The sequence below is a fragment of the Primulina tabacum genome, chromosome 1 (genome assembly GCF_025594145.1).
Source record: "Primulina tabacum isolate GXHZ01 chromosome 1, ASM2559414v2, whole genome shotgun sequence".
Lineage (NCBI taxonomy): Eukaryota > Viridiplantae > Streptophyta > Magnoliopsida > Lamiales > Gesneriaceae > Primulina > Primulina tabacum.
Genome location: NC_134550.1, coordinates 3,118,570 through 3,142,387, shown reverse-complemented (window position 1 = coordinate 3,142,387; position 23,818 = coordinate 3,118,570). Strand labels below are relative to the sequence as shown.

At 35.0% G+C, this 23,818-nt stretch overlaps 4 protein-coding genes across 5 annotated transcripts; 3 read left to right on the top strand and 1 right to left on the bottom strand.

The window, feature by feature from the left end:
- The first annotated feature begins 455 nt into the window (after nucleotides 1–455).
- Nucleotides 456–3,431, top strand: LOC142517959 (uncharacterized). Its single transcript, XM_075620536.1, has 4 exons — nucleotides 456–1,158; nucleotides 1,399–1,501; nucleotides 2,575–2,777; nucleotides 2,978–3,431. The coding sequence occupies exons 1-4, from the start codon at nucleotides 470–472 to the stop codon at nucleotides 3,258–3,260; spliced, it is 1,278 nt and encodes a 425-aa protein (XP_075476651.1). The 5' UTR covers nucleotides 456–469; the 3' UTR covers nucleotides 3,261–3,431.
- Nucleotides 3,432–10,333: 6,902 nt separating this feature from the next.
- LOC142516132 (protein RADIALIS-like 5) lies at nucleotides 10,334–11,544 on the top strand. 2 transcript variants are annotated; one of them, XM_075619839.1, is made up of 2 exons: nucleotides 10,334–10,804; nucleotides 11,334–11,544. In XM_075619839.1, the coding sequence occupies exons 1-2, from the start codon at nucleotides 10,621–10,623 to the stop codon at nucleotides 11,339–11,341; spliced, it is 192 nt and encodes a 63-aa protein (XP_075475954.1). In that variant the 5' UTR covers nucleotides 10,334–10,620; the 3' UTR covers nucleotides 11,342–11,544. The 2 variants fall into 2 exon arrangements, with proteins under 2 accessions (XP_075475954.1, XP_075475953.1); XM_075619838.1 differs by having other exon boundaries at nucleotides 10,341–10,857.
- A 5,017-nt stretch (nucleotides 11,545–16,561) lies between these two features.
- On the top strand, nucleotides 16,562–18,315 carry LOC142517887 (uncharacterized). Its single transcript, XM_075620423.1, has 3 exons — nucleotides 16,562–16,859; nucleotides 17,141–17,250; nucleotides 17,332–18,315. Exons 1-3 carry the CDS (start codon nucleotides 16,642–16,644, stop codon nucleotides 18,180–18,182), a joined length of 1,179 nt encoding a protein of 392 aa, XP_075476538.1. The 5' UTR covers nucleotides 16,562–16,641; the 3' UTR covers nucleotides 18,183–18,315.
- Nucleotides 18,316–22,407: 4,092 nt separating this feature from the next.
- Nucleotides 22,408–23,812, bottom strand: LOC142517816 (zinc-finger homeodomain protein 6-like). The gene has a single exon (XM_075620312.1). It carries the CDS (start codon nucleotides 23,509–23,511, stop codon nucleotides 22,444–22,446), a length of 1,068 nt encoding a protein of 355 aa, XP_075476427.1. The 5' UTR covers nucleotides 23,512–23,812; the 3' UTR covers nucleotides 22,408–22,443.
- Nucleotides 23,813–23,818: the final 6 nt, after the last annotated feature.

Here is a 23,818-nt window from a genome sequence, read left to right as displayed (position 1 = left end):
ATTACTTTAATAAAATATAAATGTTTGCGAACGAAATAATTTTGACTCGTGTAAAGTTCGAAAAAAATTCGAATGTGTTCAAGTTCGAGTTCGACTCGAGTTTGATAATTTTGAGTACGAACCAAATATTTATCGAGATAACTCAAAAATTCATACGATTCTTTCTGAATTCACTCCAACTTCTTTCAACTTCCCACCCAATCTAACTCCATAAAATTAAATTTATCTTTATAACTTTACTTTTGAGTGGATTCCTAACTCTATTTTTAATTATTAGAATACAAATATTATATAATATTACTTTACTTTTGTGTGGATCTATCCCTAACCCTATTTTTATTAATTAGTCATATATAATAATTAATCGTGTGTGCTCGGTCCATATATATATATATATATATATATATATATATATATATATATATATATATAAACTAGGGCCAACATTAGTTAAAGTTTAATAAAATTAATGCAAACGCTTCGTTTTAACGATTGGATCAGCTCCCTCGTGTGCCGAAATCTTCTTGTCGTTATTTTCAACAAAGCTCGCAGATTCCCATCAATGGCGGTCTCCGCCCGCGTTTGCCATGTCCCAAATGGCCGTGTATTCTCGCCCTTTCGCCGCAAGTACCCAGATTGCACTCGAAAATCTCAACCCATTTATTCTTCTTCGCAGTTTTCTTCACTGCAACTCCACCCACGGATTCCCTCCATCTTCAGACCCCTGGCCTTTAATCGCTCCCCTCTGAGATCTCCGTTGAAATTCCAAGCAGACCAGTTCACTGACAAGCAATTCGCGAGCGTTTATTGGGGACCTAAGGAGGATGTTTTCCACTGGAATTATGTCTGCGTGGGTGAGGGGAACAATGGGGTTGCTGTTGTTGATGAGAAGGACCCTGAGATTGCGGTGGTTCTGTTGGGGTGGCTGGGGTCGAAGACCAAGCATTTGAAGAAGTATGTTAGCTTGTATAATGCGAGGGGTATACACGCTATCACCTTCGTGGCTTCGGTGACGGATGTTCTGGGGTTTGATTTGGGAAGAAGGATACAAGAGAGGGTCGAGAGATTATCCGATGAGCTGATCTCATGGCTGTCGAGGAACGATGGGCGGAAGAGATTCTTGATCTTCCACACGTTTAGTAATACGGGTTGGCTTGCGTGAGTAGATTCTTGCTCTAGTCTTACTTTATTTACAAATAGCGCCACGACCTGCGTCTCCATTTAAATGAAAAAAATTCAAATTTCATGCATAACTTTTATGAGAATGCAGCTTTTGCACCAAAATATATCAATTGACTCTCTGCTTACTGTAATGTTTCGCTGCTCACTAGAGACTATAATCGAGGTTGTGGTGGATTGTTATTGACATGTTGTGATGTGATGTTTTGTGATAGGCAGTTATGGTGAGATTCTCAAATATTTGAAAGATAGAAAAGGTATACCGGAGAAGATTAAAGGATGTGTTGTGGACTCAGGTGGAGACCCCAATATTGATCCCAAGGTTGCTTTAAGTTTGTTTTCGGTGTTGAGTTCTTAGAATTACTTTTTGCTGGAACGTGGTTTATTTGATTAAAGCTGATTGCAACTCTGTGAGCCATGTGTTCCCGAATGACTTTTAGTTGATTGTATGTAGAGTTTTGGATACCTTGGTTCCACAAGCTCGACCATGGTAAAAAGATTTGCTGCTTGTCAAAATCTTGGAGGATCTATTTGAAAGTGAAATTTTTTGTTGAAGCGCCTAGGTTTGGACTTTGCCCTTGTTTATTGCTGAGTGTTTCTTGCTTGTAGCAAGGTGTAAAGGAAATATAATCAGTGTGTTGTGAATTTTAAAGTTTGTTGTTGCTCCATGGATGGCTAAACAATAGTTTTTTCTGGAAGAACTTCATTGGCTTGTTGGAGAAAAACTATGTGAGCTAAACTGTTTGAATGACATTGTGGTTAAAATACTTTTAAAGCTTTACCAAACAATTATCTAGGATAGTCTTGTTTACTTTTCTATGATCATGTCGAGTTTAGTGCAGAGCTCGGACGGTTGGACCTCCATTTAAGTTTCAGCTATTACCTTCCTTTCCCCGTGAAGTCTCTGTGCTTCTTCATTATACCTGTCTCCCTCCAAAACTAAAGGCAAATTCTTTGTAGGAGACTGGTAGGTGTTACTATGATCATGATGTCCGATATGCAAATAATATCAACATTTAATGTTTGGTGGTTTGATTAGTATTCACCCATTTAAGGTGCAAGGCTTTCCAGTATAGTATTTTCGGGTTTGCCCTTTGCTTTGTTGCTGCCAAAGAAAGTGAGAAATGGCCCTTCCATTTCCTCCAATTTTCTATTTATTATTTGCATTTATTATATCCTCTAATTTTCTGGAACAGCAATTCCGTATTGCAAAAGTCTCACATTTTCTACAACTTCGGGCTGAGGTCACAAACATGAAGTTCGCATTAACATGTTCTCGTATAATCTGTATGATATATTGATATTGATGTCCGACAGAAATGAAATTTGTGAGCAGCCTTTGGCTCAGTATGCCAAGAAAAAGCATGTTCTCAAACGCCTACACATTCGTTTCAGGTATGGGCAGCAGGATTTTCCACTGCTTTGCTGAAGAGAAGTATCTCCTCTACTTCTCCTTCGACAGGAGAAGAAACCGAACCAACAATTGGAATAAAAGGAACAAATATAGAAGAGAGGAAACCTTTTTTCCTTGAAACCTTGCTGTTATCTGCATTTGTCAAATTTTTCTCCTTTCTTCTTAACTTGCCTAGTGTACATCGGTAAGCATTCATTAATCTGCATGCGATTCCCCAGAGAAAAAATTCATTTTAGTTCTGAAACCATGAGAGCACTTGTTTTTTTTATAATTTATATCTCCGCCGACAATTCGATTATCTGGAGAAATAACTTTTTTTTTTTTGTCATTATACTTACAAGCAATGAAAAACCTTGGAGTAATCATTTTATTTTGGTTTAACAGGAGATTGACAGAGGTGGTTTCAATCCTTTCACACGATCAGCCTCCATTGCAGCTTTATCTATACAGTACTGAAGACAAAGTCATCCCATCTGAAACTGTAAAATCATTCATAGAGGGCCAAAGGAGGATTGGGAGGAAAGTGTTCTCTTTTAACTTTGGCACGTCTCCTCATGTAGATCATTATCGAACTTTTCCTGAGCTTTACACCCTTCAACTTGACTATTTTTTGGAGGAATGTCGATTGATCTTGGTAGACAACTCGCAGAAACTTTCGAAATTGTGATCCTATTTCGGATGGTGACATACTATTCCATGACAAAGTAAAATATACATGTAATAGGGAACTAAGGCGTACAAGAAAGACTACGATGAATAAAAATTTTTATTTACAGTATGTAACCATTTCCAAATTATGCAAGTTTTCAATCTGAAAAGAGAATACATTTTAAAGCTATTTTTGAATATAATTTAGTTTATTATGTTCTTGAAAGATCTACCACATAATCCGTTAGAGTAGATGTTCTCTAATTCAACTGTTGGTTAGAGAATTTATTAACTCTGTTGTAATAAAAAAAATTTATTTTAATATAATGTATTATTTCATGGTTTGTTATTTCTTTATCTGTATATTCATGTGATAAATATAGATAAATACCTTGATTGTACTTAATATAAATGATTCGTAATTCGATGTTGAAACTTATTTGTAAACACTGTATGATCTAAATTCTTCCTAGTCGATTTAACCGCCTAAAATATGGATAAAGGTCGTTTGAGCTCGAGACTAGCATCTGTGATGTTGTGCACCACGTTTGTTGGGGATCGATGTAGAATTTAGAGGGGGGTGAATAAGCTCTTTCCTTTACCGATAGATTTTGCAAAGGGTTCTATAATCCTGTTAGAGATTGTAGTTGTTCTTGTTCAAGATTACGTCCAGCAGATCACAATAATAAGTGCAGAAACAATCCGATGGAGTAGGGTGAAAAACAGTAATAGCAGTAGGCAATACAACAGTAGTTGTTTCTGGAAGTTCGAAGATAAAATCTTCTACGTCTCCCCTTCTTCTGTTTCCAGAAGGTATCATTAAAAGACTTTGGATTTTACAGTACAACACTCGTACACACCCACTTCAGCAGGACTTATCATTTGCCTACTGAAACTCTTAGTAACTCAACACAATATGATTCAATATGACAAGGTTCTAGAAAAGACTCTTTTCCAGTTTACAAACTCTTCTTCAAAGGAGTATCGTAAGGCGTTTTACTAGAAGATGTGAAGAAACAGCAGTACCAAGTGATCTCCAAAGATCAGATGTAAGATATTATGCGTGTACTGCTTTTCTACAAATTGAGCTTGAAGATAACGATTGGTTCGCGGTTGCTCAAAGTAACGTTGGATAGATAGTATGTTTCTTGATAAAGAATCACCGTTGTTGTCTAAATGTGTTTGATCCATATATATAGATAACTTGATTTCAACGTCTATAATCAAAACGGCTTCTTTGATTTCTAATAGAAACATCTTTATTGCCAAAAATAGTTCCTGCAAAAAGGCTTCAGAACAATCAGTTTTTGTTACATACTAAAATAGGTAATGCGTATTAAATGACTTTGTTCATCATTAATGAAGCATTTAATACTCGTACTTGGTAAAGTAACGATAACATTTAACATATCAAGGATATGTTATGTTTCTAGCAGTGAGTCAAGTTCTGCTTCTGTTTTCTAGTACTGCTTAGTTAAGGCGACAAGAGAACTTCTGTTTTTATAGTCTTCTGGTTTCACTTAACTAGATCTACTGGTTTTGACTATCATCACCGCAATTAAATTAAGTCTATTAGCGTTTCTTGGTAAGGGTATAAAGATGTCCAAACATGCAGATGGGTAGTCATATGATAATTATACCGAACTACTCTCTCTCGGACTTTCCAAGTGGTTATCATTCATCGAGAGGATAAGTTTGTGGTTATGATTGTACATCATTAGTCCTTACAACCCGGGACAACATTGAGGCTTTATGTGCTAGGGCTGTGCTTTGACTCGTTTACCGACTCCAAGAGGGTCATTAGGTAGCCAGATTGGGTACAATTGCGACACGTGTAGGAGCCAGTGCATTGTAGTCAGGAATTCACCGCTCCCCAACGGGTGTGGATATCCTATGTGATATGATGAAATAATAGTGCATGAAATCTCTGGCCAGAGTATGAGATGTACGTTAGAGAAGGAGTTCTCCAATTGCACATGCGATGCCACTATTTATTCTCAAATATGTATCACATAGTTATCGAATTCTTATGCAACCACCGATGAACCAATGGTTGCAGATTCGATCGGTATATATGAGATGAAGGAAACATACTGTACGTTAACCATAACCGACTTGTTCTTGCAGGCACTATCAATGATACCTAAGGAATCATGGGGCGATGCTACTAGACATTCTTATCATGATTCGATGAGTTTAATCAGAAATATGATTTCTGACATTCTCATGATCAATTGTTGATACATAGAATGAGGTGAATTAGGGTAAGCTCGAATAAAAGATCATATCCTAAATCGCAAAAAGTTGTGAACCCACGGCTAGCTGTATCCCTGAACCATTGAGGATCATACAAGTACTGGATTATTTGTCCCCGTTGAGATAATAAATTCAAGGAGTTAAATTTATAAATAAAATTATGATATAGTAAATTCAAGGAGTTGAATTTAAGATATTTAAAATTTGGAGATAATAAATTCAAGGAGTTGAATCCATAATTTAAATATTGAATTCAAAATTTGAATTTATAAAAGATTTAAATCAAATGTAATGGATTTATGTATTATGGGCTTGTAGTAGTACAAGATCAACATACATATTATTAAGGTTTTTAATTGGACTTTAAAAGGATTAATTAATTAATTAAACTAGTTGGACTATAATAATTAATTGATTATATATATATATATATATATATATATATATATATATATATATATAAGGAACAAGTAATCCGGTCGTGGACCTGATTCGAAGATTGAAGAAAGGAGATTCAAATAACGTACGTGAGATTTACAACAAGAGCTACATTCGCTTATACCGGCATAGTTGGAGTCAAATGAAAATTGTTCACTGGAGTCTAGAAGTATATACTAAACATCCTATGTATGTTTATTTATTAAAACCATACGAGTGCTCAAATAATATCTTGAATGTCAAGATTTAAAAAATTTTAAAACTTCCGTTGCGTTTGGGCACAAGAAAACCGAGATACACCGTAAACTTAGTTGTTATGTCGATTCAACAAGTTGATTTAGGCCCGGAAGAATGAATCAAGAGAAGACAAACTGAGGTCTTCGGCATTAAGGACAGTTGAAACTGAGAAGCTCCGTAAGTTACCTATGTTGAGCCATGTTAATGTCGCCGAATGAAATCCATGGGAGTTAACTATTCTTTCTTGCTCGAAAAATATTCAATTCGTTTTTTAAATTATGGAATTTGAGCGAACAAACTTGAGATTTTTTATTTTGCAAAGTTCGGGTATAAATTATTTTATTCGATAGTTATCTGAGTGTTCCTGATTTTTAATATTTTACTATGATAATATAATTACATATTAAATAAAGAATGTTGAATACTGATAACATTTTTTTCCGGAATAACTTGAAAAACCAAACCCAAACTTGAGTAAAAATTTAAAATTATTTATCGATTCGAGCTCAAATTCGAGCAAGAGAATGTATGTAAGTTGATTGCCATTGTTCTTGCAATACTTTTTGCGTTAATATCGGAGAAGGCCCCGAAAAAAGCTATTGGAGAGTTGCCAAACGTAAAACTTGTACATTTATCCGTTGTCTTCTTCATTAATGTGTTCAGGTATATCTATGCGGTTGGGTGCACAACCTAATAAAAATACTTAATAATAATTAAAATACTTAATTTATGCAAATTAAAGTTAATATTATTTATATTGGTAATAGAAATATGACAAAAACTTACGTGAAACGGTCTAACAGATCGTATTTTGTGAGACAGATCTCTTATTTGGGTCATCCATGAAAAAATATTATTTTTTGACAAAAACTTGTGTGAGACGGTCTCACGGATCGTATTTTGTGAAACAAATATCTTATTTGGGTTATCCATAAAAAATATTACTTTTTTTGCTAAGAATATTACTTTTTATTGTGAATATTGGTAGGGTTGACCCGTCTCATAGATAAATATTCGTGAGACCGTCTCACAAAAGACTTACTCTTACTTTTTACGCTAAGAGTATTACTTTTTATTGTGAATATCGGTATTGTTGATCCGCCTCACAGATAAATATTAGTGAGATAGTCTCACAAAGAGAACTACTTTAGAAATTTATTAATTAATTATAAAATTTTGTAACATTATTGTTCATGTACTTTAACTTTTATAAATTTCCATATAAGTTGTGGATCCACTTTTTTCCTAACTTTTAAAGAATAAATTTAATTGAAAATCGGTTTAACCACAATCAAACCAGAATGTAAATTGTTAGAACCGTTTTAAGTAGTTAAATGATATTGATAAATTATTTTAAAAAATTCGAGTCCCATTGAATCGAAACCGTCGGTGTTAGAACCATGTTCGGACCCTCGCGTATTCGACATATATATCCCACAAAATATAAATCTTTATAACAAAAAAAAAAAAGGAAATTTCCAAAGTTTAATTATGATACCATTAGTATTTTTACTAGGTAACACAACGGATACAACCAAGAATTCACCTTTCTTTTCTTTCAACACTCACAAAAATTCCCTTTAACAATCACGAAAATTCAGAGTAAAAAAGAGAATATGATCATTATCATCCAGAAAGGAATAGACCCTTTGAAGAAATCCACGAGGTTTGATAAGCTGAGAGGTTTTTTACTCTATATATATCATGAAGAAACAATTTTTTTGGTTATATTTCTATAGAACCTTGTTGATCAACACGGTCAAATCACGCTCCTTTGCACATTTTCCCAATTTAGTCGATCAGAGTGCAGACGTGACATTCGAAAACTATGTAACAATATATGAAGCCGTGAATTGATTGACAATGCTCAAATTACAACATCAAAAATATAATTTCTCTGCATCAGATTAAACCGGAACAATGAGAATTTCTAGATAAGCTTTATGTACGGGTGTTAATTCGGGTGGGTTGGGTGAGTTGGGTCGGGTTGAGCAACAGTACTATTCAAAAATTGCTCAACCCGAACCCAACCCGAAAACTCTCAACCCGAACCTGAACCCGAATCAACCCGATCAACCCGATAAACTCGTATAACCTGATTTTGAATTTTTTATAATTTTTTTTAAATAAAATTCAAAAAAAATAATACTAATATTTTAATTTAAACACATAATAATAAAATATCTCTCATGTATATGATTTAAATTTGAAAATCTAATTGTAGAAAATAAAATATATTTACTAAATCAAATAAACAATTATTTAAAAAATAAAAAATCTTCAAAATAAATAATAAATTATGAAAATTTATGATATAAATATACAATAAATATTTTTTCAGACATACAACATATAAAAATATAGGCAATATTTATTAATTATTTTTTAAAAAAAATTAAAATTTTCGGGTCAACCTGAACCCAACCCAACCCAAACCAACCCAATCTGATCATTTTTTCGGGTCAGCTATTTGGTCCAACACGATCTGACCCGAACCAGAAAACTCCAAACCCAAACCTAATTTTTTTCGGATTGAACCGTGTCGGGTTGGTGGTTAGTGTCTGATTTTGACACCCCTATCTTTATGGTTCCTAACTCAAATTTGATTTTGGGAAAAAAAAAAGATTAAATTAATTTTCATGACATTTTTTTCCAATTAATTTTTATGACATTTTTTTCCTTCTAAAACAATGAATTTGACATAACCATATATTATGTTTGAGTGATGAATAGGAACCATAAAATTGAATAAAAATATCATAAGTTGGTATGCCTAAGATCCTCCCCTGACATGGTCCAAACCAGGTTTTCATAACTATTTCTGACCTATACAAACCACAAAATGGCTATCACCTTTCAATCAAAACCTTTGTTTTTTACTCTCAGTGCGTATCCTGATTAAGAAAATTAAGCCCGAGTTCTCAGATTGATACTAATCATCACAGACATTACAAATATAATTCTAAAGAGATTTCGATTGCTGGCGTTGAATTTGCATTGATTCAAGCAATCTTGTGCTCTAGATTCTTGAAATCTACCAAATACTGCGTATTGCTCATCAAGATCAGGCAATGATAGCATACCAGAATCGATTGACAGCAAACTATAATTTTTCGTTAGATATTATATTCTTAAGGATGTCAAAGCCAGTGGTTCATATTAATCAACGACGTCATAGGTATAAGGTATGCATGTGTCGGCAAGGCATGCATGCACTAATTAATTAATGAGATTGTGCATTTTGCAGGAGATAGAAGATATGAAATGATCACATTTTCCAGCTATTACAAGATATCGATATATCATCCACAAAGGGACCACGAATTCGCCTCAACATTAATTAATACACGTACAGATATTATTCTTTCGTGTTTCACATTTACGCAAGTCTTTTACTCTACGTATTGATCATGATCTCTACGTACCCCAGCCTTATCTCTTGCGTTCGATACGAACCGAGACGACCGCGGTTATTATTCAATTCGGGGCTCCAAAAACACCTCTCGAGCGACTCCAAAACATGAGCGTACATTTGAGAAGATGCCATGTATAGTGCGATTGGATATGAGGTGCTGCAAAAAAAATATAGAGAGATATGAAAAGGTTTGTGTGTTGTGAATTGATATGAACCATTGGATTGAAAGATATTCTTATTCGCATAGTACAAACCGTACGCTTCGATTTGATTTCAAGATGATTCTGGAAAGTGCCTTTATCAAATAGTGATCTACATTAGCAGGAAGCACAATGACTGTCGATTGAAGTATTTTAATGCATTTTTATTTTAAGTCTCGAACTCAATACCTCGTCTCAGTTAAGATTGGAACTTAGACCTAACTCAACCCCAAAAGCTAGCTCAAGAGGGAGGATTGTCTAAAACCATATATACAACTCCCAAGTATTTTAACCAACCGATGTGGGACAACTAACACACCCCTTCACGTCCAGGAATGAACATCTGGAGCGTGAAATTTACAAATGACCCAATTATGGGCAGAACGGGTGACCCAACTATGGGCAGTCCAACACATAACGGTGAAACCTGAGTTCTGATTACCATGTTAAGATTGGAACTACATATTTAGAATCTTATATATATATATATATATATATATATATATATATATAGAAAACCATGTGGTATTTAACATGGAATAGTCACTCCTCATTCTGTCCTTGTTAAGAAGATAAATATATTCCCTCGCAGGCCCAACCCATCTTCTTTTATCTCCTATATATATATAGAGCAATTGAAGGTAACATCTCCACCATACATAATATGCATGCATCTGTTCATGGACTTCTACTCATCTTCTTTGATTCATTCATATAAATTTTAAATTCCCCTTCTTTCACTCCAAATCTTGCAAAAAATTTCATTGAATAACTCTTTCAGTTACACTCCACAAATCCCTTTCATCTTTGTTAAAGAAGATTATAAAGATTTAATGGCATCAAATTCATCATCATGGACGAAAACTCAAAACAAGCAATTCGAAAAGGCGCTAGCTGCCTACGATAAGGATACACCTGATCGTTGGCAGAGTATAGCTCGTGTTGTTGGGAAATCCATCGATGAAGTCAAAAGACACTACGAGATTCTCGTCGAAGACCTCAAGCACATTGAATCCGGTAACATCCCTTTACCGAAATATCGATCAAATTAACGAGTCGGGTCCGATGAGGTAATGCACTTGAGCCAACATTTTCATATCTAATTTCTTTAAAAGTTTCATTTTTGTACGTATTTTAATATTTTTATGTCAGATTCATATCAGTGTCGAGTTTCTAAAATACATTTTATCGTGTATCTATATAAATCTAGCTAAAGTCCATCCAATTTATGAGATGAGATAACATTTTTATGGTCATATGTTTGTTAGATCTTTCTTCAAATAATATCATGTAAGACTACAGACCACTTGCTCTCGGATATGTAGGATGATATTATTTATACACGTACCCTCTTTTTCTCAAACCCTTTTGCCCTTTATCCTTTTACTATCCTTGTCTTAACGTGGAATCTTGTCTTCCCGCCATCGACCCTTCGATTTATCCCCTGGTCTTCATATTTACTAATTCATTTAATTTTGTCCCCGAATCTAATTTATAGAATTTAAATATGTTGTATTGATAAGCCCTCCCATTTCATTTTTTGCAGGGAGATGAAAGTATTATGGGAAAATTGTTCAAGGAAAGGAAAGTGAACAATATCTTCAAGTGGGGGATGGATTTTCAGTGTGGAGTATTCTCGACGAATATTGTTATTTGTACTTCATTTTATCTTGCATACACTCTGTTTTATGTGTAAATTTTATTCGTAAAATTGATTATATACAACGTTAAATGCCCAGAAATTTCGATTGACTACTTATGATTATCTACTTCCAATTAATATTAAATTGTGGAACGATAAGGGTTAAGCTGACATTTGCCTATGAATCATAATTTTTTACTTTCCTTTTAATACTTTTATTTATGACATGTAGCTTGTAAAAAAATAGAAAGAAATAATTAAAAAAAACAGAAATAAAAGTTATGAATTTTTATTTAAATTGAAATGATATAGAAATGATATTTCAATTAAAATTTTAATTTATTTTTAAATTTTATCGAAATAAATTCAGGAATTATATATATAGTCAAATCAGTTACTATATATATAAAAAAATAAAACGACGATTCATGTGTCAAGATAAAAAAGATAACGTGGATCAATCAAAGTATGCTAATCCCCTAGCTGGTTCGGTCGAACCTACCCTTGCGGGCACTGCCCGCAGGGGTAGATCTAACGGCCCGCAGGGGTAGATCTAACGGCCCGCAGGGGTAGATCTAACGGCTCGGATTTTTTCGAGTCAATTTTTTTTTTTTTACAGGGAGATGGGCCCGGATCACTCATCTGGAGTGATCCGGGCCGTTCATTGCCCGTGCCTGTGCCTGCACGGGTAGGTTGAAACAAACCCCTAAGTGGACATGCTTGATCATTTTGAAGTGTGATATTATAAAAAATAATATAATATTGTTGGTTGACAAGACACTTATACAAGTAGTAAGATCATAAAAAGTTTGGATACTAGGCTCTTAGCAAGTGTATCAATAACCATGGAGCATGTTTTGATGTCGTCTATTGACAATTGTCTGCTTTGTACTCATTCTTTAATGATATCGACCAAGTAAATCGGGTTGATCTTAATTGGTAGACGATTTTATCGAGTCACATGGATTTCTCCTTGGTCAAGCTGAAGAATGAGCGGAGAATACTTGGACATGATAATCTGCACACTTAAAAGAGCAAAGAATGTTAGTGGAGTTTCTGAAGGTTTTCCGACGTAGTCACTCCAACGCTCAAGTCAGTCAAGTGTTTTATGTAAAAGAAAATATATAAAGAGAGTGTGATTTCTAGTGAAAAATATCTAAATATATATAAGTATATTTGATATTTATAAAGGAAAAGTCATTGATTACCTTATTTTCAGTGTTTGATTGCTACTCATAGCAAGACAATTGCAAATGGCCTATTCTCTGACAACCAAGATTGTCTTTAGTCTAGTCACATTATCACAACATGCGCTGAGTGACATGCCCACGATTCTGAAAAATGGTATCCCGTACCATGGATTTGGAAATGACACATGTATTGAGGTGTCTCGGGTAGACGATCACGGTGTGATAATGAGGACAAGGCTCTCAATATCCTAAATCATGTTAACTACCCAGACTAGACTGAGAGCCTGAGCTCACTCAAGCGTATGCTGGTCTGATTACCTTCCTTGCCCAGGCTCACTCAAGCGTACGATGGTCTAATTATCTTCCTTGGTTTTCGTGAATGCAACTTGAATGTTTCTTCAACACCGCCATATCTATGTAGGTCATGTATAACGTGCTATAAACTCTTTTGGAACAATATAAGAAATTATATAAAAGTGATTATTTAAAACTTTTCCAAAATATAGCACCTCCAATAAATATTGGGTGGATCCCGAATTGAGCACATATAGCTTAAACAAAATGAGATATTTTGTATTATTTTAGCCTTTTTCATTCCAAACAAACCAGTCGTCAACATCAATTAAGAAATCCTTAGCCATAGTGATGATTTTTCTTCCCATATAGTGTGCATGAATATTTTGGAATAGCCTTCTTCATGTTCATGATATGTATTTATTTTTATTTATCCACCATTCAAAATATTTATTTGCATTAGAGAAATTGGATAAGAAGTGCATGGAGGAAAATCAACACACAAAAGTAAAGTTGAGATCCATGACTCTAGCAATTAGTGATTTTTTTTCATGAAACTCGATGTTATAGTCATTTGATAGAGTCGGTTCGAAAAAATTCGATTTTTCTTTAAAATTATTGAATTCAAGTTGAACTCGAACATATTAAAATATTTTTCGAGTTGAATTCAAATAGAAATTATTTTATTCTTTATTTGGTGAGGTGCACAAGTTTTTAATATTTTATTAATTTAATATAATTATATGTAAAATAATATATATTTCGTATATTTTGAGTATATGTTTATGGGTAATAGTTCGAGCAGTTAGCAAACATGTTCTAATATGTCGATTCAAATTTTAAATCATATTATAATTCAAATCAAACTCGACCCTTAACAGTTCGGGCTCGATTATGCTTACTATATCTGTAATATTCAAGTTTGGTGAACGGTACGGTTTAAGATTTCGTATGTTTATGGACTATTTGGTTAAGTTTAAGTATAGTTTTGATGTTTAAGAGTTGCGATTTATGGTTTATAGTATTGTTGGTTATACGTGTTATGTGGTTTTATTGTAGCGTCGTTGCGATTTAATTCATGGTAATTTGTATGTTGAGCCAATTGGTATGAGGCCAATTGTAGTGGCTAGATAAGACATAGAGATTCAACTTTCTTGTTGAGAGTGTTATCGGATTATGAGGAGAAGGGGCGTTGCGATTCGATTTTTAGTTGCAAAAGTTTGTTGTTGGCTACAGAGGTGACCGCACCCGCGGTCAGTTAGACACCGCACCCGCGATGTTTGGGCAGAGGCTAGACCGTACCCGCGGTCAGTTTTGTAGCGCACCTGCAGTCGACGTTTTCAGATTTTCGGTGGTTGTCCAGTACGCTCAGCGCACCCGCGGTAAGATCAGCAGCGCACTCGCGGTGTATGAACAGTGTAAGCGTGTTTTACGGTTTTAAGTGATCAATGCAGGAGTTGGCTTCTTTTTCCCTCATTTCTTTCCCATTCTCTCGGTTCTTCTCTCAAGGGGAGGCTAGGGTTCCATTTTCTTTCATTTCCTTCCTTTGATTCTAGCATCTTGTGGGATTATTGGAGTGAGAACAAGGTCATTGTTGGTTCAAAGAGCTAAGGTAAGCTTGTGGTATAGTTTATTCTTGGTTTTTTTGGTGTTGGGAGAATTATGGGTTTGTTGATGGTGTTGATTTTATGGATTTATTGGTATGTGTTTGTGATTATTGAGATGTTGATGGTTCATTATATGGTTTATTGTTGTAGGATTCAACCAAGAGTTTAGAATCAAGGTTTCCAAGTGTAGTAAGTGGAATTCATTTCCTTGTGCTCACATGATAATATATGTATGGTGTTTCAATGGTTTTAACATGTTATTCCCTTCCATTTGATTCATCCTATGTATTAATATACTTTGTTGTATATTAGAGGCATTTTTATGTTTCAATTATGTAAAAGGGAATACAAAAGAAAAGAGTATGCAAAGTGTTTGATTTAATGCCCAAAAGAGAGTTTAAATGATTTATTGGATTGATATATACATAGTCAGAGATTGCATGCAATTAGTTGATCAACGACCATAGGCTTATATCCCAACAGAGTATCGATTTATATCGATGGGATATAGGTACAGAGACAGAGATACTATTTAGATATCAATCCATCAGAGCAAAGAGAAATACCATCGTTATTGTTATTCATGCTATGATATTTATGTTTCAGAGTTGATGGTATTTAATGTTTTCAAAGCCATGTTTTACAGAGTATGATATGTATCCATTGTTATGTAAGAGTTCCACTTGCTGAGTTTTATACTTATTTCAGTTATTCATGTGATGCAAATAAGAGTGACGAGCTAGGACGTTGATTCGAGCCGAGGTCATATGCATAGAGATGGAAGGAAAAAGGCTATTTTGTTAGCATTTTGACATGATCAAAAATGATATTTCGTATTTTGGTGTAACACTTGATTAATCATGTATATACTTTTGATTGTAAATGTTTTATGGTAAAAGAATTTTAAATCCTTCTTCTTTTAAGTAAATTTTTAATTTTCCGCTGTGTTATTTTATAAAATCGGTCAGAGGTGTTACAATATCGATCGATATTGAAGTAACTAGCATCAACGAAATCGATAATATTTCAACATAATTTTTCTTTCGGGAAAGAGGTCATTTTGAGTGACGCACTCATTGTTTCAATCATGTGAGACAGATCAATCCTATCGATATTCACAATAAAAATTAATATTCTTATCATAAAAAGTAATATTTTTTCGTGGATGACCCAAATAAGATATCCGTCTCACAAAATACGACCTGTGAAACCGTCTCACACAAATTTTTTTCATTAAATATTACATTAAATTAGATCTTAAAACTTTTTAAAAAAATTTGATCCTTTAACTTAGGTTTCGGTCAAATTCAATTATTGCCAGTTGACCGTACCATATTTTAAAATTAAAAATTTTGCCACTTAAATAAGTAGAATTTGTGAACACGAGGATAGATTCAATCATTAACCGATCTCCTAAATATTCAAATAAAATAATTGAAAATGTATAAATCCGATAATAAATACGCAGCCATTAAATTGCAAACTTTTAGATATATATAGAGTAGATTTTTTTATGAAACGACTTTACAGATTTTCTATATATATTATAATTAAAAATAATATTTTAATGAATGAAATCAAATTATATTAGTCTTATAAAATTGGGCTCTGACGATCTTATAAAATTATTGTTTTACATGAAAATAATTCATTCTTAAAAAATATTCATGAAGTAAAAAATTTCATCAATCTTCAACTTTGTACGAGTAAATTTAATATCAGAATCAAGAGAAAAAAAATTTTCATCTCAATTATTTTCAAAAATTGAACCCAATTTTACGAAACTAAATTCAATAATTTTTTCGCTAATATCCGAATTATAATTTAATTTTAGTCCCATCTTCCAAGATTCCGGAGGCCAATTGGACCTGAGAAAAATCCGCTAAACAGTAATAAAATAATCCACACACCACAGCACCCAGGTACGTGGCGAACTGCGACTAATTCTCGTCCCCATGCACATCGCGACGTGTCACCGCCACACCATTAATATATTTAAACCGCTTCCTCCACCCATCAAAGCCTACTTCTTTATGTATTTTCGAGTGCCAGGTAATTTCTTGAATCTATTTTGAAAGGAACTAGACTGATTTGATCAAAGTTTTGCCATTATTATCGGACATGGAGTTGAAGAGAAGGACGTTATTGGTGCTGTGCCTGGCGGCGGTGGCGTCGGTGGGGTGGTGCTGGGGTGAGGAGGCGGAGGAGAGAGCCAATATGGCCGCCGAGAACATGAATATGTGGGGAAAAGAGGCGGAGGAGGCGGCTTCTGAGACCATGCAGGAGGCTAAAGACAAAACTGGTTACTGGGCCGATTGGACATTGAGCAAGTTATCCGAGTAAGTGATTTCTTTAATGCTTTCTTACCTACAATTATTCTCTTTTTGATTGTTCATTATAATTTATAATGATATGATTAAGTTATAAATTTACGCCTATACTGTGGATATATTTTAGCAGAAGTATATCGGAGATAGATTTTATTTTTTTAAAAAAAAAAATCAAGTAAACATATCCTCTGATTGATGCATGCCAATGTGGTCAAAATTTTGATATCATCTGATGCAAATAAGTGAGAAAACGGAAAAAAGAATTAAACTCTAAATTCTCCTTGGATTAGGGGACTCGGATTGAATTCAGAGAGTGCAAAAGAAGCAGCGCAGAAGTTCATGGAGAAGACGAAGGGTGCCGCATCGAAATCCACGGATACTATGAATTCTGCTGCATACGGTAAAACTGTAGCACAATTTATCCAACTCCTCTAACTTACACAGTTTTCCTGATCCGCTAGATTAATGGGTTTCTTTGCAGAAACATCGAGGTATGCTTCGTCGAAGGCCAGCGATATAGCCGATGAAACGTCTGAGAAACTAAGTGATGCCAAGAATTACGCCTCTGAAAAGGCTACCGAAGCCATGAATAAGGCCTCTAATATTGCTTCGAAGGTGAAACAAACCGGCAAGGATAAGGCAAGTGATGCTTCCGAATCCATTTCTGACCGGGCTGGTAAATCCATGGAGAGGGCTTCAGAAATGGCGGGCGAAGTAAAAAATAAAGCATTTGACACCTATTCGCATGCATCTGATAAGGCTGGTCGGGCAATGGACCGTGCTTCAGATGTGGTAAAAGATAAGGCGCTTGATGCTTATGATCTTACTTCGGAAATTGGAGAGAATGCTAGAGAGAAAATGAAGGACAAAGGTCACGACGCTTATGGATACGCTTCGGATCAAACGGCTCGAGTGATGGACACTGCATCCGACATGGCCTATGATGCCAAGGAATGGGCCAAGGATAAAGCATCCAATGCTCGTGCCTCAGCTTCAGATCGAGTCTCTAGCACGGCTGTGGGGGCAAAAGAAGCCGTGAAAGATAAAACATCTGATGCATACGATGCAGCGTCGGATAAGGTGGGTGACACCATACAGATGGTCACAGAAAAGGTCAGTGAGGCCAAAGAAACGATGAGCGATGCGATGTCGCGTGGTAGAGACAAGGCATCCGATGCATACGAGGATGCAAATTCGAAGGCTCGCGAAGCTTATGAGTCGGCCAAGGACTCGACTTGGGCGAAGGAAAAATATGAAGCAGCTAAGGAGAGGGTTTCACAAGCTGCAGGAGATCTTGGAGAACACACGAGGAAGGACTCGGCGGAATTATGAGTAGAAGATTGGTTGGGAGAGTGAACTTGATTGCGAGAAAACTAGTCTCTGTAATTTTTCCAATGTACTTAGGTAGAATGTTTTATCTACGTATAAATTTTCTAATGTAGTTACGTACTAGGTTTATATATATATGATCAAAAGGTGTTTTGATTAGATGCATGTTTAGCCTGTGCATGGTTGTAATCAATAATGGCAATAGGCAAGTGTCTGCTTGCTCCAAAGTTTTTGTATCTGTCCGTTGCTTGTATGCGTTTTCTGGCCATAACTCAAATTATGTTATTATATTGGATGAGATTAGCTTAGGTGGTTGTAGATCCTATTGGTATATTTTGATTATTTTTGTTTGAACATATATATGTTTAATTTTATTATTTGTTCGATAGTTCTTTTCGTCATTTTTCATTTTTAAACAAATTTTTTTTTTTTTGGTTATTAGTTTTTTGAGAAATTTACAATTTTAATAGGTTTTGGCCGTTTATACATTCAAATATTATTTGAATTTAAGTTGTTATATTTATTTTTTGTTTTTGTAAGTCTAGTCATTTTCTCAAACCTGTATGATATTCATGTGTGCAATGTCGCGTAGAGTTTTCATGGGAAAAAAACTTTTGAACATATATGATTTAGAGTGAAATTTAATTTAACTATATTTTGGAGTTTTTCTAGAATTAATTAGGAATATTCTTTGGTATTTGCTATCCTACAAGTAGATCTTATCGGAAGGGATAAAGAAGACGAATGCTCTATTATTAATTTGCCTGAGATGATAATCTCTCGGTGGTGTTCATGGTTGCTAGCTAGCCTCAAGTGTCTGTAAACGTATATACTCTTTTTCACCGCCTGGCTGGGACAACAAGAACAGGTCGGGCTTTGATACCCAAACGAATGGCATCCCCTCAGAACCCAAACCCTGAACAGGAGAATACCCTAAAGACCATATAAGTATTTTTGCACAGTAATTTCCATAATGTACGTACGTGTGCTCTCCACGATGTTATACTCATGGGTGGCAACTATAATCCTTCACCGATGCAATCAAATATTTCTTTTATTGAAAACCATATTGCCAGATAGCTCTATTCTCTCCGGTTGTAATAGCTTGTTCGCGATTCAACAAAAGGTACACTAATATAATTAGGAGGCTGCTGCTCGTATCCTGCATTAAAAAAATATGGTGACATTTCATACATGCTTGACAGAAAGAGTGTATTGTCTCTGTATCGTGTCACGAATTGAAGTGGTTCGGGGGATAATGTTCACGCGGCTTCATCATCATGCATCTCATCTTCGTCGTTACCATTTTCTCCAGACTCTCCAGATTAAGTGTTTTGGCACAATTTATACGTAGTTAATATCATCATATATATTGGAGTACTCATACTTCGGCAATCCCCCATGATTTGCACCAGATTAGGGAGGATTTCTCGCTAAATATGGAATGATTTAAGAGCAAAAAATTGCACAATTTTTGTTTTGGGACTGAAATTATGGAAGAGAATTTTGTTAATCATGAAATGATTTGGACCAGATTAGGGAAGAGATTTCTCAGCTAAATATGAAATGATTTAAGAGCCAAGAATAGTACGTTTTTGTGCCTGTAAATAGGGCCTCTAACCATTCGAAATTTACACAACAAATTTCGAAAATTTCAGCATAGAGCACACACGTTTTCGAGATGTAGCCGAAATCTTGTTAAGAAACATGAGCATTTAGGCTTACACTTTAAAATGATACAAGTGCTAAATCGATCGAGCATGTTTTTCCTTCGTTCTACGTTTCTCAAGTACTTATCCACTCATTCTCTCTCTCTCTCCAAATAAGAACAAAGAACAAGCAGAGGAAGACGAGCAAAATATGTTCTGGGCTAGTGGTGAAGAAAAATTTGATACTTTTGCGTTTAGTTAAATTTTAATTAGTATCATTATTCGGTTTTAATTAGTAAAACGCTTCCGCAATCGATTTCTTTTGCTTTGGAATTTTTGTTGTAAATAAAAGTTTATTTAGAATTATTTATGAAGTGGAATGATTTGATTTATTTTGAATTATGAGGTTTGTCGTTATCGAATTTATATTTGTTAACAATGGCGATGTCGGGCACGGGCACTGGACGCGACATCATTAGCGTCACGTCGAAAAAATAACTAAAATTGAAAAAAAAAAAGTAAATCAATAATGAAATTTGACGATACAGATAATCAAAATCGTTGAAAGACAAAGGTAGTACTGATATTAAAATTTTCCCAATAGTAGTCAAGTAGTGGTCTAAAGATAAACTGTGAACTAAAACATCTTACATTCTTACCCAAGCCCAAGTCTCCATAGGTATCCCATCAATAAAATTAGGTTGAATTAAATCATCTTGAGGCCAAGTCTCTACAGGTATCCTCTCAATAATTCTGGAATTAAAAGTTGTGAATGAATATTTATTTCTTTTCTGGATACTTCGACTCCTGCTGCAATGTGATCAATAATGAGATTAAATGCAAATATAAAAGTTCACCTTACAAGTTTGGTTGAAGCCATTAAATAAGTTTCGGTCATAATGGAAATCTCAATAATAACCTCCAAACGTACGAACTCATACAGACATGGCATACAATTCACTACTCCTCCTTAAAAGGCTACCAAGAAAACCGAAAATAAATAATATAGGGTTTTATGCCATTCATTTTCTGACGAACACTGTGGTCTAATTAAAGAATCCTTTGACCTACTCAACTTTATATATATAGATACACACGCATATACATATATATATATATATACCATAAAATATTTAATTTGTATGTAAGGAGTCGTTCGTGTTCGACGGGATTTGAAACGAAAATTTAAAAATAGATTATGTTGTTGATATAATAATGCTAAAATTCAGTTAGTAAATAATAAATATAATAAATATTACATAAATACACAACAAATAATATATTACATAAAAACAATTCAATAAATATTTGAAATAATTATATAAATAATAATTGTCTAGCTATTTTAGAGGAAAAAATATATCTCAAATTTGTATAATCCAGTTTTCGGATCATTTTTTTGGCAATCAACAACATAGCTAGCTCATTAGTCTATTTTGTACATTATTGAACGAAGATAAGTATTTATTAACTTGAACTTCGATAAGCTAATTTTTGCTTATACAATAGTCACTAACATATTTAACAAATCTTATGGACAATATAAGTATTTGATAATAAATCATTCAATTTTGCCAAACAGTGTAACATCTTAAAAAATTATTGAAGTTCTATGCAAAACTTCATCAAACTTATTAAAGATTAGCTCGTTAACTTCTCCAAATTCATCAAATGTCCCCAAATCTCTAGATATTGTTTAAATTATTCAGATCTAACAAAGATGGAATTTGATCAATTATAAACAAAAAAAAAGTATTCAAATTATTTTTTTTATTAATATTGGGGAAAAAAAATTACTTCAACAGATGGGTTTAAGCTTACTTAAATAACAAAATTTCCTATTTTACCTCTTGAAATCACATTTACATTATTAACTCATATCGAACCACGATATCAAAGAAAAAAGTTTTATAATATTCAGCACTCAATTTATAAGACCAATGAATGAAAATATGGATTCAAATTGAAGATTTAACTCACATTATTTTGTTACTCAACTTTATCATATTAATTCAAAATTTATTACGTTAATTAATATAAAAAGAAACTTTGTTATTCAATTCTATTATCTCTAATTGCTGTTGTTTTCAAAATTCTCACAAGATCAGTGAATCGTCCTTATTAATATGGATCATGCAGAAAATGGTGATTATATGACATGGGATGATCATGTTAGATCTGTTAGCGTGAAAATTTTCAAGTGAAATGTGGCTGTTCGTGTATCTGAATTTTTCATTATCATATATGTTATCGAATATAAAATGCTAAAAAATTAGCAAAACTCAATTAACTGGAGTTAAGTACTATGTAATTATGGTACTTTCAGATAATCAGTTTTTTTTAAAAAAAAAAACACTGTCAGATAATCGTTATCTACCGACATAATTAAGATTGTATGTAATTAGTTGATTAAGAAGTAATTATTGCCTGAATATTAGGGTCAAATTTAAGGTCTGATTCTTAACCAACTCATCGGAGAAACTAATTAATGGAATTTTTTTCTACATTAAATGATGATAAACGAGGAAAAAAATCTAATCATGTGACTCACCTAATCAAGAATTCCTCGGATTTTTGTCAAAGTGGGAATCCTGCAAAATTTCTTGTCTTGAAACTTAGATTTGTTTCTTTTTCATGGCTTGTTTGTTGTTGTGCATCCACACTTTGAAAACTTGCCTCTTGACCCCAACTTCGCTGCAGAACTGTTGGACTTGTTGATCATCTTGTTTCTGGATTCTCCAATCCAGCTTCTCCGCGAATTCATGCATTCGATCCTTCTGTTCTTGGCTGAATTTCGTGCGGGACCTCTTCTTGGACCCTGAGATCGACGGCTGCATCGATGCATGTCCGCCGCTGCCGGAGTGGAACATGTTGAGATCCTCGCTGGATGACTCCGCCACCGCGCCTCCCGGGTTTCCCCTGAAGTTTACCATGGTTGGCTGTGTGGAGTGTTTGTGATGACTCTGCTGGTGGCCGCGTTGGGTGTGTAGGTTGTGGAGTAATGGGTTGTGCCGGTGGGTGCTGGTGGAGTTGGGGTTGTAAGGGTAGTAGATATAGGGCTGTGGCGGCGGGTCGCCTTTGACTTCTTTCCGGTGGAAATTACGGTGGCAATCGCAAGCGGCGCATCTCATCGCTTCCGGGGTGCCCTCTTCTCCGCTTGCCATGAATTCTCCGCATCCATCCACTACATGTCCACCGATGCCCGCGGCATGATTCTTGAGGCATTCTCTAAATATAATTGAGAAAGTATTACTAAAATTAGCAGCTGCAGCCTCCACTCTCGCAGTCGCTGCAGCCGGTGGTGGCGGAGGCGGCGGGGAACCTTGTGGTTGAGCTGCCAGAGCCTTCGAATTTGATGATACACCAGCCGCTCCGGCGGCTGTTGGAGCCGGATCTGAATCTCGGGTGGGATCATTCTGCCCCAGAGGCTCTGAAGGAGGCGTCGACACATGGTGGCGGAGGTGCGGCGGAGGATGGTTCTGGTGATCCAAGATTTGGGTAGGGCTGAAAATGGAACTCCCGCGGCGGGTGGAAACCGTTGTATTCCCTCTCCTGTCCGCCGAGGTGGCGACTAACGGAGCAAGAGGCAGCTTCAACGTAGATTCTTGGGAGGTCGGCGGAGGAATATAGTTCGTAGAGTTCTGACTCCCTAGCATATCCCTTGCTTGGCCTCGGCGTTCCATTAATGAACGAAACTTTGCTTGAAAAATCTTGTCTTGGGCAAAATTCTCTTGCTAATCCCCTCTAAATCACCATTAGCATGATCAAATCTGGTGCTGTTTGCTATTAAATAACCTGATTAATCCCCTCTAATTCTTGGATGATAATGAAGAATGTAATCTAGGGGGGTTTTTTCCCTTTCTCTTCTTTTGATTTGGACTTTTTTTTGAGTGCTAACCCCACCACTCCATTCTACCAACTCCTCAGCCCTATTCCCAATACGTAAGCAAGAGAAGAAGCACCGGGGATAAAGATAATTTGACCCCAAAT

Excerpts from the sequence above, each read along its gene's own strand:
- LOC142516132 (XM_075619838.1), top strand. The coding sequence starts at position 10,621 with ATGGCATCAAATTCATCATCATGGACGAAAACTCAAAACAAGCAATTC.
- LOC142517816 (XM_075620312.1), bottom strand. The coding sequence starts at position 23,511 with ATGGAACGCCGAGGCCAAGCAAGGGATATGCTAGGGAGTCAGAACTCT.
- LOC142517887 (XM_075620423.1), top strand. The coding sequence starts at position 16,642 with ATGGAGTTGAAGAGAAGGACGTTATTGGTGCTGTGCCTGGCGGCGGTG. Across the intron at positions 16,860-17,140 it reads ACATTGAGCAAGTTATCCGA|GGGACTCGGATTGAATTCAG; the intron begins GTAAGTGATTTC and ends TCCTTGGATTAG. Across the intron at positions 17,251-17,331 it reads TATGAATTCTGCTGCATACG|AAACATCGAGGTATGCTTCG; the intron begins GTAAAACTGTAG and ends GTTTCTTTGCAG.
- LOC142517959 (XM_075620536.1), top strand. The coding sequence starts at position 470 with ATGCAAACGCTTCGTTTTAACGATTGGATCAGCTCCCTCGTGTGCCGA. Across the intron at positions 1,502-2,574 it reads ACCCCAATATTGATCCCAAG|GTATGGGCAGCAGGATTTTC; the intron begins GTTGCTTTAAGT and ends CATTCGTTTCAG. Across the intron at positions 2,778-2,977 it reads AACTTGCCTAGTGTACATCG|GAGATTGACAGAGGTGGTTT; the intron begins GTAAGCATTCAT and ends TTGGTTTAACAG.